Source organism: Pelobates fuscus, chromosome 7 (assembly GCF_036172605.1).
Source record: "Pelobates fuscus isolate aPelFus1 chromosome 7, aPelFus1.pri, whole genome shotgun sequence".
Taxonomy (NCBI): domain Eukaryota; kingdom Metazoa; phylum Chordata; class Amphibia; order Anura; family Pelobatidae; genus Pelobates; species Pelobates fuscus.
The window spans coordinates 164,983,121-164,998,739 of record NC_086323.1 but is presented as its reverse complement, the minus strand read 5'-3'; the positions used below and the strand labels follow the sequence as shown (position 1 = coordinate 164,998,739).

The window sequence follows — 15,619 nt, the reverse complement described above, 5'->3', positions numbered from 1 at the left end:
GGGAAGAACTGATGTGGAGACAAAATACAACAAAAAATATGTGGATATGGTATGCAACCCACCCACAGAAGATACCACAACTCCAAGTAAAATGTCTTAAATGTCAGGTGAATAATCCTGAGATCAAGGCCTTAATAGGGTTAATTCCATTGATGGGCTATCCCACATATGCAGTAAGTGACACAAAACAAAATCCTTATGATCCACAGAAAAATACACAGCAATAATGAAAAAGTGCACATTTATTGATATAAGAATTGCAGTGCTGGGGCGGGGCCTGACTGGCAAACTAACAAGACATACTCAGCACGAGCTCCTGCTGTCTGGGCTCGAATTCTGTTAAAATCTTGGGGTACAGCGACGAAAGCTGCCCACTACACCATCCACTGAACTGGGGGAGTAAGCGTGAACCCGCTGACACATCACTCGATAACCGGCATGACCGGGAACCGCAACTGCAGAGTGAGGCCTACCGGAGGAGACAGGGATGAAGGGCGGCCGCCTTCCTACCCGAGGCTGACCGACTCAAGCGACGGCAAACCACCTCCCCCCCCCCCCTATGGACCGGCGGGGGTTATCCCGGTCCCCGCCAGACGGAGTGCCCCAAACACCACACTACACGACAGGCCTAGCGACTGCACTGCGCACAGTGGAACCGAGGGCCTCCAAGATGGCGGATCTACACGCGGCAATGCAGAACAGGCGGCAACAGCAAAATGCCACGGCATATACCTGTGGACATACAGTGGACCCCATGGAAGCAATCTTCGACCGCTTTTGGGCCAAGCTGATGGCGAGCTTATAGCCAGTGACACCTCACCGCGAACTACCCAAGCGGGATGAGGCCAATGGCGGAAGGAGGTTCGGACCTCCTCTTCAGGGCACTACTAAGCCCCATGCTACTGAAACCCACATTACACGCCTTCCCGGGCTGAGAGCAACTGGGCACAATACCCAAAGGTGCCAGCCACACAGGCGGAGAGCAGCAAAACGACGACCCAGCTCGACGACCAAGACTCACCGCAACATCCCAGGGACGACCCTGGACCAAAACGGACTCCAGGCTCGTGGCAGGAGGACACCAGCTCTCACAAGGCTCCGGGGCAGGAGAGGAGACCCGACATCTAGACGCCACGCACCTCCACAGCTGGGTTGGAACTCCGGCATATGACCCAAGCTTGGCGGCCACCATGTCCACGGCAGGGTAGTAACAACTCAAGTACACACTAAGGACTGCTACTATCCCTGGCCCACCTGTCAAGCTTCCAGAGCTGGCATCGGCTGATCAGAGTGGACTGAACCAGTAATGGTTGATACCTCATGTTTTTTGTTCTTTTTTCTCTTCTTGCTCTATCTACTTACACATGTTTTCTCTTAATATTTTTTGCCTTCCCGACCCAGTGGCATTAAGCTCGCCCTATTACTAACGTATATAGAGTGCATTTAAACTATGTTTATTTCTTGTTGGTATTTACTTTTGCTCATCACTCCCACCAATGACAAGGCAGGAGGTAACCCTTTGACAAGCGACACTAACCCATAATTTGTGTGCCCGATTGTCTCCTTTAGCAAAACCCAGCCGATAACCTATGGCGCACACTAATATGGTGCACCCCTGAATGGTACCTACTGTCAGTTAAGCGGTTAAATAAGCAGATTAATATTCTTGACACGTGCAAATACTTATACTAATACACACCGTGAGAGAACCTTGCATTTAGCGTAGCTTGCTCATAACTAAACAGTAGACCCAACCTTCTGTTACTTCAAGTTCTTCCATGTTTGTATATATCATTTGCTCAGTTGACAATAATGTACCGTCGGTTTAATGCCATACATACGAGCTACCGTGATAATACCCTCAGCCAGTTAGGCAAAGTTAAAATGGCTCTACTTGCTACTGTATAGGTTGGAATCATAACTTGTAGTATGAAAAGAAGCATTGCGACCCATCTCAATAGACTGGCATTGCTAGCCAGCGTACAGAATGTTTATGAACTTAACTGTGTTATTAACTTGTGTTTCTCTACCCTTACAAAAATGTGCGGCTAAATTATGCCATGACTATGTCAATGAACAGTCTGTAAACGCTGTTGTGGCGCTACAGGTATCTCTGTTGTAAAATCTAATGCACAAGAAAAAAAAAGAATAAAAAAAAAAAGAATTGCAGTGCTTTATGGCAGAAAATAGTGATGGCAGCACTCCAAAAAGCTGAATATAGGAGTATGAATATTGAGTAATGCAAACAGCATATAATAATCACAAGATGAATATACAGATATGGAAAGCAAGGACACACACTTGTAAAAAATAGGAACACTTAGGGAATAAAATATTAGGTTGTTGTGATACCTGCTGCTGTCAGACGTGAGGAAGATCACCTACATCACTACCCACAAAAAGGTAAGAGTGAGTACCCTGGACACGTTTAGCACACCCGGTGCTTTCTCAACATGACAGTCACTAGAGGTGTATTTAACTCTACAACGCAAACATTGCAGGGTTAAAATGACAGGACTACTATAAAGAGCCAAACTGTATCCCAGATATACAGGGCTAGTAAAAAGCTGGGCTATATCACAGATATACAGGGTTAGTAAAGAGCTATATCACAGACATACCGGGTTAGTAAAGAGCTATATCACAGATATACAGGGTTAGTAAAGAGCTATATCACAGATATACAGGGTTAGTAAAGAGCTATATCACAGATATACAGGGTTAGTAAAGAGCTATATCACAGATATACAGGGTTAGTAAAGAGCTATATCACAGATATACAGGTTTAGTAAAGAGCTATATCACAGACATACAGTGTTAGTAAAGAGCTGAGCTATATCACAGATATACAGGGTTAGTAAAGAGCTATATCACAGACATACCGGGTTAGTAAAGAGCTATATCACAGATATACAGGGTTAGTAAGAGCTATATCACAGATATACAGGGTTAGTAAAGAGCTATATCACAGATATACAGGGTTAGTAAAGAGCTATATCACAGATATACAGTGTTAGTAAAGAGCTGAGCTATATCACAGATATACAGGGTTAGTAAAGAGCTATATCACAGACATACCGGGTTAGTAAAGAGCTATATCACAGATATACAGGGTTAGTAAGAGCTATATCACAGATATACAGGGTTAGAAAAGGGCTATATCAGAGATATACAGGGTTAGTACAGAGCTATATCACAGATATACAGGGTTAGTAAAGAGCTATATCACAGATATACAGGGTTAGTAAAGAGCTATATCACAGATATACAGTGTTAGTAAAGAGCTGAGCTATATCACAGATATACCGGGTTAGTAAAGAGCTATATCACAGATATACTGGGTTACTAAAGAGCTATATCACAGATATACAGGGTTAGTAAGAGCTATATCACAGATATACAGGGTTAGTAAAGAGCTATATCACAGATATACCGGGTTACTAAAGAGTTATATCACAGATATACAGGGTTAGTAAAGAGCTGAGCTATATCACAGATATACCGGGTTAGTAAAGGGCTATATCACAGATATACCGGGTTACTAAAGAGCTATATCACAGATATACCGGGTTACTAAAGAGCTATATCACAGATATACAGGGTTAGTAAAGAGCTGAGATAGCTCAGATATATAGTGTGACGGACTGCCTGGCACCCAGACCGGGTACCTCAGTCAAAAGCTGCTTCCTAGTACTTGCGAGCACCATAAGCACTGTACTGGAACACCATAACCACCATAAACCCCACGAACCGCTGCAGCTTGGTTGAGGTCTCGCTGTCCTCCCCCCTGGACCGTCACCCACCCTGGACCCAAGAGAGCGTAGCAGGAACAGATTTATAAGAGCTAGTGATTATACTCAGGGGAGTATTCTGATATAGCAATCCCCAGAGTGTATGTAGTTCTCCAATCCCTAAACATGAGCCAAGACTTCATGAAGGGGTAAACAAATCTCAATTTAATGGGAGCCACACTTGGCCTTTTATGACGATTCCCATGCAAGGGGTACGCCCACATGGACCTTATTGGGGACTCCAACACAAAGACACAGACCAATAAGAACAGTGATTAAATGCCCGACACTCCCATAACAAACACACAATCCCTCCTCCCTGCTTGGGAGATAATTGGATCAGTAACTGTACTAATTCTAATCCAATTATCTCCAAGCACAGAAAAAACATACTTTTTTAAAACACCCTAAAAATACATAAAATCCCACAAATGTTACACCTCCTGATAGCCCTGATCTGGGTGACCAACATATCCAAAAATCACCCAGATCAGTTCAAGGTTTCATGAATTTCCTGGAAGTCTTATTTTGAACCGACCTTGCACATGGTCCCATGCCCAAAACAGTTCCAGAGAATTAGTGCTAACGGTCGGTCTCTCTGTCTGGAATACAAAAGTACATACTACACATGAACAGAGCCTTTTAAAGTATTTTAGCCTGGTCTATTGCAGGGTCAAAGGGTAGGAGGCCGGCAAACAGGCCCCTCCAAAAACTTGTGGCAAACTCACAGGAAAAGGGGAGTTTGTCACATATAGAGTATGTGAATAGCTGAGCTATATTAGAGTGGCATTATGTTGTTTAAGAGCCTAGCTACATGACAGAGATCCATACAGCTCCGTCGTCATGAGCAAATTGAGAAGTATACTACACCCTGAATTGCTAGCTAATGCAGTTTTGAATTTTAATAACGTTTGGCTGGTGCCTCACTAAGCAGATGATGATGTTGTTATCCAACATGACACATTCCCCAAAAATACATATTTTTCCTAATTAGTTATATTTTCCCTTTGATCTTTCTTCTCATTTAGTGCAAATTAAGGCTCCCTACACTGTAAATTGTTTCAATGGCACAGTAACCCCTGCCAAAACAACTTTTATTTTAATAAAACACATTTTTGGCTAGAGTCCACCCTTATTACATTTTACACAAATAGGTCTGCTACTCTTAAAGTACTGCAACATAGTTCATTTAATGAGGGCCCTTGAGATGCCAATGAGCTTTTATTAGTAAAATTCTGTGGCACACACATCTTTTTGTTTGAGAAAACTTTTTTTTTGTTTTGACAAAATACATTTGCATGTGTAAAATTTTCCATTCATAAAAGTTTAAGAGGATTTTTTATAAATATACATGTACTACACACGCGTTGGACTTCCAAGAGGTGGATCCTTTAAAATGATCGCAATTTACCATGTTCATGTGGGATCTTTTTAAAATGATCATCCACCACCACCAGTCTGTACATTTTGGATTCTGTCGCTGAAAGGAGCAGACTTAACTTAATTTAGATCTGAGCCTTGCTTTGATACTAAAACTTTTCAATAGGCTATTGTCTGCCTGGAGGACAAAGTAGCAATATTATAGCTGACAACTACTCTTAATTTTGTGGGATACACCTATATCGTAGCACAAATGAGTCCATGGACATGTCCCACATTCCAGGGGCAGAACCCACAGGAAGGTGGTTAGAAATGTTTTTTCGTTTTTTCTGTGTGTGTATGTCAGCTTGTCGGTGTGCATATCTGTGTGTTAGTGTGTGTGTGCATCTGTTTGTTTGAGTTTATCCGTGTGTTTTTCCATGTGTCTATTTGTAAAAAAACTTTAAGGGACACTTTAGTGAATACTCATGTCAAGATATTACATAATTGACAGTATTTGACACCAAAGTATGAATACTCAGAAATGTAAAGTGTATTTAACATTTGAGGCCAAACTAAGCAAATTGAAAACCTTTGAATTCTCCACAATTTACATTTTTACTGAATAACACTGTACGTTTGAATTTCACTGCAGAAGTTCCTTTTATTCTGCGTACCACTCTACAGGCCCTTTGATAACACTATTCCCCTCCACTTGGTGATTTCTAGACATGACACCCAGTGACCCACAACTGTACCTGCACATATAAGTACTGAGGGTTCCAGTAAGTTTCACATCATTGCAGTCACTGCCTGATTAAGGTGGTGATTCTGATTTGAAAGCAAACACCTCTGGTTGAACCTACTTCTACTGCCTCTGTGTGTAATACTTTTTCTTTCTATAAACAATCTAAGTAAAACATCCACTGACTATGCTGTTAATGCTTAACGCCTGATGTAAAAGTGCATGATAAAAATGCAGCTTGTTCTTCTACTGTGCTCAAATTGGTTTAAGAAGTGTATGGATTTGAAAGGAATCCTGTTTAGTAACGCTTGCTGAATACAGGGGGCCCTTCTAAGAATGATGATTAAAACAGCTCTAACTGATCAACCAACAGCGCTTTTCTCAGAAGAGAATGCCATTCTCCCCAGTGATCAAAATCACCTCATTCTAGCCCTATGGTTTATCTAGAAGGTTTATTTCCATGGTCCTTTTCTCCTGTTGGAAACAGGTGGAGTGCTAATGTGCCAACGTAAGACCATGCTTAAATATTAGGGACTATGGCATCATTTATTATTGCTGCCTCCATTTTTTACATCCCTCCTTTTAGTTTTATATTATTCACTTAGCAACATACTTGGTATCTGCTGATCTGAAATGAAGTGCCTCACACTATATTATACTGCTGTCCAAATTACAGTGAAGTACCTTACAACATGGATGCTATTCTGCTGTCCAAATTACAGTGAAGTACCTCACAACATGGATGCTATACTGCTGTCCAAATTACAGTGAAGTACCTCACAACATGGATGCTATACTGCTCTCCAAATTACAGTGAAGTACCTCACAACATGGATGCTATTCTGCTGTCCAAATTACAGTGAAGTACCTCACAACATGGATGCTATACTGCTCTCCAAATTACAGTGAAGTACCTCACAACATGGATGCTATACTGCTGTCCAAATTACAACTGGGTGAAATGACTTCTCTATGTAATGAGTTCTCTATATTAATTTGTGGCTTGCTATGATGTCAAATTTCTTTAGATGCCCCCAAAAAATGTTCTGGGACACTTTGGGAGATATTTATCAAAATGTCACCAATACGTTTACATCTACTTTTCAGCAAATATGTTATCATAACTGTAAATTTGTCTTTTTATTTATATTTTGCACCTTTTTTTCGAATCATTCGTGAATACCAGTAATACTTTTGTGAGACAACAGAATGTTTGAATACAGAGTGTTTTTGTATGGCGTTTATGTGTGTAAATGCATGGGGTGTATTAGTATGTAGTGTAGGCGTTTCAATGCATCAAGGTATGTGTGTGTAGTGTTGGCATCTGAATGCAAAGGTATATTTGTGTGTTGTGTTGGCATTTTAATGGAGGAGTGTATTTGTATGTAGTGCACGCCTTTGAATGCATTGGTGTATGTTTGTGTAGTGTTGGCATTGGACCAGTGATGTATTCTGGATTTGTGCTGCCCTAGGCACGACTAATTTTTGTCTCTCCCTTATCTAAATTTGACCCACCAATTCGTGTCCAGGCCTTTTTTTTGACTGACCGACATACACTCACAATGTCAGACACAAACACACACTCACTGACAGTCACACACATACTCACTGCCAGACACACACACACATTTAATCATACACTCACCAATTATTATTTTTTTTTCATCTAAAAGGACATATCTTCCTCATCGCCCCCGGCTAGAATATTAGTACTTTAACACCTAGGGGGGCCCTAAGGTGGCAGCCAGCTCTTGGGCCCCCCAGTACACACAACAAACAAGGCATTTACCTGGGCACTTGGGGCAGTGTTTTTTGGAGCCCCCCCTGAAAGTGCCGCCCTAGGCAAATGCCTTGTTTGCCTTGTGGTAAATACACCCCTGCATTGGACATTAAAGGTGAATTTGTATGCAGGGTCTGTGTGTTTGAATGAAGATGTGCTTTTATACCGTGATGAGCATAGGCTCTGGTTCACATGTGTGGAGAGCAGAAAAGCTGCCTGCTCTTGAGTGTCAGTCAATTCTTCGGCGTAGAATGTAGGTCAAAGAACTGACTGACACATGGGAGTAAGCAAAAGACAACAAATACAGGGTGCGCTGGATGAAATAAACAAAAATGAAAACACGAAAAGGAAAGTCTCTAAATTAATACTTATTTAATCAGTCCTGCGGTCGTGGACAGATCCAGTACTGCAAAAGGAATCCCTGGTGGGGATTATTCCACCTACGCTTGGTTCATAGAGCAGTGTGGCTGCTCTGAACACTGTAAGTACGTTTCTTTTTATTACTTTGTCATTTTTACATATGGAAAACACTATGGGCCCTCTCTTGTGATTTTATTTTTCATAAGACCGGCACTACAAGCATCACTAGAGGAATATCCTACACGTGGGGAGTTCAAATACCACTGTATGCTGTTTTACTTAGAGCTGGTTATAGCTCTTTAGATTGTAAGTTGGCACTCTTAGGACCTCTGTGTTGTCTGTTGTTGCAGTATTACCAAAGTTATTGCACCATTGGGTTTTTCCTTTTATATATTTTATATGCTGACGTCTGTCTCAGAAGTTTTAAAGAATCGTGTGGAGACTCCAATTGCCCAGTTATATCCTACATGTGGGCAGGGCCGTCTTTAACATTAAATGGACCCTGGGCAAGCATTTGCTTGGGCCCCCTGGATCCTGCCTCCCCCCACACTTGCACCCTCAGGGCATGTAATCATGCTCTCCACCCCAACAGTGGTAGAACGAATGTAGAGAGGGCTCTGGTGCAAGAAAGTTTTTGGGCCTCCACTCTAGGGCAAGAGTGGAGAAAATAATTCCCACAATGCAATGCTAGCTGGGGATCTACAATTTGGACATTCTAGCAGGGCTGTCTTTGAGAGCAGTGTTTGTGCATTTGAATGTGAGCATGTTTTTGTATAGAGTATGTGTGTGCATGTAGGGTGTAGTATTGGTGTTTGATTAAAGAGGTGTATTTTTATATACTTTTGAGTTTGAATTCAGGGGTGGTTTTGCATGTAATGTTTGTGTTTGCATGTTGTGTTTGATCGCTGGGATGTAAGCACATGCATTCTATACATTCACAGACATACATACACATTAGCACGCAGATACACAAAAACACACTGATACCTGAACACACCTAGACACATGCACATACTGACACAAACACACTGGCATTTACACACACACTAGCTCATACACTAGGATACACACAGATACGGTCACATACATACACACACACTCAGATACACACACTTTGATACACACAGATATAAAAACACTGGCACGCCCACATACAGAGATACACACATTCAGATACACACAGACAGGTACACATACACAGAGGTAAACATGCAGGGGTGTATTTGTGTGCAGTGTTGGCGTAGGAATGCTGGTATGTATGCATTGCCACACACACTTACACAAACACTGAGATACATGCAGACACAGGAACACAGATACACATGCAGTGGTGTATTTGAGTGCAATGTTAGCGTTGGAATGTAGTAGTGTTTTTGTGTGCAGTATTGGCACTGGAATGATGGGATGTATGCATTGCCGTATGCATAGATACACACACTGACACACATACACACACACACATATACATACACAGGTTTACATACACACAGATACACATACACACTGACACACAGGTACACATGCACTGACACAAAACACAGCCAGATACACACAGTCAGATACACACACTTACACAAACAAAGCCTGATACACACACTGACAAAAACACAGCCAGATATACACAAACAGCCAGATACACACACTGACACGCACACAGCCAGATACACACATACAGTCAGATACATACACTGACACACACAGCCAGATAGACACACAGCCAGATACACACACTGACAAAAACATAGCCAGGTACACACTCATAGATAGATACATACACAGCCAGATACAGACACACACACACACTGACAAAAATACAGCCAGATACACACACTGACCCAGACCCAGGTACTATCAGTTTACATAGTTTAGCCACCCTCCTTTCTCCTTACCTTTACAGAAGGGTAGCTTCCCTGGGGTCCAGTTGGAGCTGGATGGCTGAGGTTGATGGTAGTCTGAGGAACCTGCTATCTCAGTCCCTCTCCTCCTCCTTTTCTTCCTACATATGTGCCTCCTCCACCCCAGCGGCACTCTGTTACTTTTGAGGAAGTGGTCTGACATCACTTCCTCCCAGCAAGCAGGAAGACAGGGCCAGGTATGGAGCACACTTAAAGGGCCAGGGGCCCCTGATTACATCACCTGTTGCAGCCCACCGGAAAATTTCTCAGGATCCCAGTGGGCTGTCAGGTCCTGGTTGCAGGCAGGAGGCCCCCCAGGAAGCTGCTTTGGGCCCCCCAGGAGTAATTGGACCCGGGGCAGCTGCCCCTTTTGCCCCTTGTTAAAGACGGCCCTGCATGTGGGGAGTATCAAATACCACTGTAAGCTGTTTTACCTAGAGCTGGGCTTAGCTCTATAAATTGTAAGTTGGCATTTCTCTACGTCTGTGTTGTTCGTGATCCTCTCAACAATACGGTTTTGCACTATTGGTCCCCCCCTTCTCTGCTTTTGTGTTTCATATCCAACCACTGCGATTCCAAAGCGAGAACAGAAGAACAGTTACTCAAGGTCTACACTGTACCTATAGAGACTTTCCTTTTCGTGTTTTCATTTTTGTTTATTTCATCCAGCGCACCCTGTATTTGTTGTCTTTTGTTTTCTCCATTTTCTGAAGGGTTTGAGGGTAGCCCTTCCTCTCAGGTGTGCAGCTTTTTTCCCCCTTGTGATCAGTACTGTAGCGCTGTTCCCTTCCCACCTTTTCTCACATGGGAGTAAGACCTATTTTTAAAATGTTTTTCTCCCAATCTATACATTTCCTAGAAAATCTGCTAGCAAATATTGTATGGATGATGTATAGATGACAGTGAGTCAGTCACAGCACCACGGTTCTCTGTGAGTTGGAAGACAGTGTAATCACTTCCTCCCAGCACAGCGTACACAAAGAGGAACTGCTCAATTTAGTTGGCAGGTATACAGGGCATGTCAAAGGACCTGCTTTTGCCAGGAAAGGTGCCCAAAACATGATACTCTCCTGGCAACTATGCATTTCCCTGGAGTGGATCTTTGCTTCCATTTTCTCTCTGCATTAGCCTTTTACTAGTGCTTGTTGCTGAGCTGTCTGCAGTAGACATATTGTGACCATTTCATGTTTGTAATTAGATTTCATCATGATACGCATGCCTGACATTTACACACCTACAACATATTGAATTTGTAAAACTATGTTGGGCATACTTTTTATGCCTTATCACTTCCCAGAGTGTATACATTGTGAAGCCTCTGCCATACACACGTGATTGTTTATTTGTGGGTTATTTGTTGATGATGCACCACAGGGGTTACTGAGATATAAACATAGGAGTATGCAACAGGTTACATCAGGGGTGGCCAAAAGGTAGATCCCCAGCTGTTATTTCATTTTGTTACACTTGCTGTACAGTAAAGTGCAGAAGAGATTTAGAATTCTTGCAGTTGTATATTGCAAATTAAATGTGCATTTAAAAGGGCGTGTCTTCTTGAGAACAGAATGAAGGAAGGACACCATATTTCAATTAAAATAGGGAAACCCAGCACTCGCTAAGTTCATGCCAGACTACCTACAATGAAAAAAGGTCTCAAACTAGTAAACTGTGAGATTCTATCTTGGAGGGTCCATACAGAGAATTATTCGGCCCAATTTCACATAGGTAATCTAAAATGTTTTATCCAACCTAAATTAGACCTGAAAGTTCAGAATTAAATCTCTTAAGCATGCACATGCTTTATAAAAATTATAATATTGCAATCTAATTAAAGAAAAGCGTTACTAATATGTATTCATATCACTATAGTGACCTTGTCACCATTTAGGTGACCAGACCAGTGCTGCCATGATTTAAAAAAAAGGTACTTTACTTACTCTTTCTCCCTTGCAGGTCTCCTCTGTGAAGCTCAGTCTCTTTGGCTAAGATCATCAATATTTATGATCACAACCAAACCAATGCTCCAATCACGGAACCTAGTGACTGTGATATTGATAGCCACTCAGCCCAGGTTAACACTCCTGCAAAACGGCAATGTTTCCAGCTGTATGGTCAAAATGGGAATGGGAGGCACATGGTACCCAGGCAATAATTAATTGAATCTATTTTTTATTTTTTTATAATTTCATGTACTAATTACAATAAACTATTTGCACGAGTAAGATTATAAATTGTTTTTCTTATTTGATTAAGTTAATTGAGTTGCATTTTAGATATTTGTAGTTATTGAGAGTAAAGCAGCTCATGATCTCTCTGGGTTCTTTGAGAAAAAAAGTCGGGGAGCGGAGGCATTTTTTGTTGAATTATAAAGAAACATGTCCTAATCCCACACACTAAGCAGAGGCTCAGACTGCACCACATATTTCAAGAGTTTATGATTGTGAACCAGGGTTCACTATATTTGGTGAGAGGCAGAAGGATGTGGGGTCTTTAATTTCCTTGGTATCACAAAAAAAAAAGAGATACCGAGTTCTGCTGCTATAGCTGATCTCTTCAGTGGACCTATTGTGTACTCCATTTAAAAAAAACATTAAAAAAAAGGATCTTATAATTATCTACTCATCTCCTTTCTCTCCACCTAAAGCATTGGTAAGAGATTGTGCAGTGCTTCCGTAGTTTCTTGGATTTATTCTCCATAATGTGCATACCAAAGTGGAAGACATATTTTTGTCTTCACACATGAAGAGTTACCAGGTAAGACTATGCTGCTACAAAAGTTGTAATGCAGATGATATAGAGCTGTCAGCTTGCTTTTCTAATAGACTACAAAGTTGCTATTATCACAAGTTACAAAGACACTGCTCCATGTTTTCTGATTAATAATTGTAAAACAATCTAATCTTTTATCCATCACCAGTTCTTTCTCCCTTGTATAGCTTTATTTTTACTTATTATTATAATGATGGCACTCCTCATGTTTCACCTGGTCAGGAGAGGGTCTGTGGTTAGATTGTTGCATTCTCCCAGGAAATCGGTGATGGTGGTGGTGATGGTGGTGATGATGATGATGGTCATCTTCAAGGTTATCTGCCATTAGTTTCATCCTGTTCTGTGTCTGGGTGTAAAAAAGAAAGGATACATGTTAAACAAAGATCGAGGATATACAATTATTTACAGAGTAAACGTCAAACTAGATACTAAAATACATTTTATTATTTGTTTTTTCACTCTCACAGTTTATAATCACTGTACTAATTAATGTATACGAGACACAGTGACTACAACAACAACACATTTCACATTAGGGTTAAAATAAAAAAATAAAGAGTTTCAAAGCCCCTATTTCCTCTGCTAATACCATTCATTGCTCTAGAGTTAGGCAGAAGAGGACACATATAGGTAATTCCGCTGACAGAAATAGGATTCTAGATAATAAGGGTCAAGCAGAGATTTTCCGGAGAATAGAGGCGTTTAATGTACTCTGCCAAATATACATAATAAATTGGACTTTGCTATCTACTTGATTAAGGTAGGAAGGCTGTTTTCTTTTAAAGCTCTGGAACAAATTCCAGACATGAGTTGTAGACATTTATTTGTAGGAGGAATTTCTACGCCAATTGAGTTACTGAAGGATGACACTGCTTAGTGAAAGGACTATGCGTTTATCTTGACATAAATAGGATTTTCTAATCCTGGATGGTTCAGTCTCTCTGTCCATTAGCTTCTCACTATACCATTTGAGGATCGGAACACAGAGTGCGCTGTATAAGAGTATTTATCTTAATTTATTATTTCTCTGTTAGTCCCTAGCGTGATCTACTGTTCCATCTGTATTTCTCAGGGACATATTTCATTTAGTCTGTTCCTGCGTTATGACAGGTTATGGATTATGGTAATAGAAGAGAGCAGCATGGACAGAGGAAAATACTGCTAATGACAAAGTGAGATATTATTATGAAATGTATGTTTGTACATTTCATCAAATGTTGTATAGCACAGATTAGGTATGATGCACAGAAATGATGAAGAAAACAGAAACACACAGATTAGATTCACAAAGCAGATCAAAGGAGCAAGAGAGATTGGAAAGGTAGAAACATAGATTAAACTGAAGGACTGTATTAGAAACAGAGAACACATATAGTATATTAGAGACAGACATTTAATGTACAAAACACAAAAACATATCAGATGACTAAGTAGATAAAGCACAACATATTAGATTAGAGTAGATTAGAGTAGATTGGATGCACTGTACACAAGACAAAAATGATAAATATTCTGAGCAGATTAATTGCTAAATAAATCAAATATACAAGGTGCATTGGATGCTCAAAAAAGATGTACATAGTAGAATTTAAATACACAGTAACTGTATATAGCGCTATAGCTGTACAGTATAAATGATTAAAGTAGGTGAGAAAAATATACACGTTAGACTAGATAGACAAAGTGAATTAGATGAACACAAATGTTCTGAAAATATTTTCTTTGCTCTTTATTCCCTTGCATTCGCTAAAAACTGTATAAACAAAGAGATTCACATGATAGATGCACAGAACAGGTTTATAGCTTAGATCAGCTCCTGGTACAGGCAATGAGCACCTGATGTACAGAATAGATGGCTAGAGCAGGGTTAGGCAACCTTCGGCCCTTCAGATATTGTGGACTACATCTCCCATCATGCTCTTACAGCCATAATGCTGGCAAAGCATCAGGCGAGATGATGTCCACATCATCTGGATTGCCAAAGGTTGCCTTCCTATGGCCTAAAGTATATGCAGAGAGTAGCTCTACAGAGCAATTTGCCTTGCACATTTACTCTGCGCTGTTAGATTAGATGCATGGGATATATAAGCCCTCCTATTTACAAACACCCTGTTCTGTGTAATGGATTCACATGTCGGTGTGATATAGATTACTGGCACTTTGCACACAATATCAGTCAGTGGAGAAGCACTAACAGGGACAGAGCAGGTGTAAGAGCAAGAATATGCTCCCTCATTGTTAAAATGATGAAAGATAAAAATTGAAGCAGCCAATGACATCTTCTTAGTATAGGGTGGTCAAAAGTTAAATCCCTAGACACTCCTGCCTTAGTGCGTGGTCTACCTTAAATCCGTCTAGACCACAATGTATCATTTGTCTGCTTGCACACTAATCTTAATAGAGGTCAACAGAATACCAGGAACAATATTTTAGTGAAATAAGATTCACCTTTAATACAAATCCGCACAAATTAAGTATTGGCATCAGGCTACTACGAGATTTCTTTGTGTAGGAACTGCAAGGAAGCACCCCGCGGGCAGCATGCAGCTTTGCATTAAAGACAGAAACAAAAATAAGAATGAAGTCCCACATTGAAATGGGAAGCTTTAAAGTGTTACTAGCCGAATATTTCTGTAATCCTGAGCTTTTAGCTTCTGAACCCTTTAAATATGGTCCATCTGGAAAATCTTGATATGGATATTAAACATCTTTAGATTGCTTTTGTATTAGTGAATTGGAATTAAAATTCCTGAGAAATAATCACTGGAAAACAATACGGGGCTCTCAATAAAGCCAATCATTATTCCATAGGGTCTCTCGAAGGTCTTGAATATGTTTTTTTAGCTATTGTAATGAATTGGATGGCTAATGTATCTCTCTGTCTCATCAGGAAAATAGTAGAACATTCAATACTAGCTGT

General features: G+C 40.7%; 1 protein-coding gene across 3 annotated transcripts in view; it reads right to left on the bottom strand.

Annotated features, from left to right (window-relative positions):
- Positions 1–15,619, bottom strand: part of ERC2 (ELKS/RAB6-interacting/CAST family member 2) — a 1,126,181-nt gene that overhangs the window by 354,202 nt on the left and 756,360 nt on the right. For all 3 annotated transcript variants that reach the window (XM_063426897.1, XM_063426898.1, XM_063426899.1), the window contains one exon: positions 12,914–13,045. In XM_063426897.1, the coding sequence (XP_063282967.1) occupies positions 12,914–13,045 (132 nt within the window). The remainder of the gene's footprint in view (positions 1–12,913; positions 13,046–15,619) is intronic.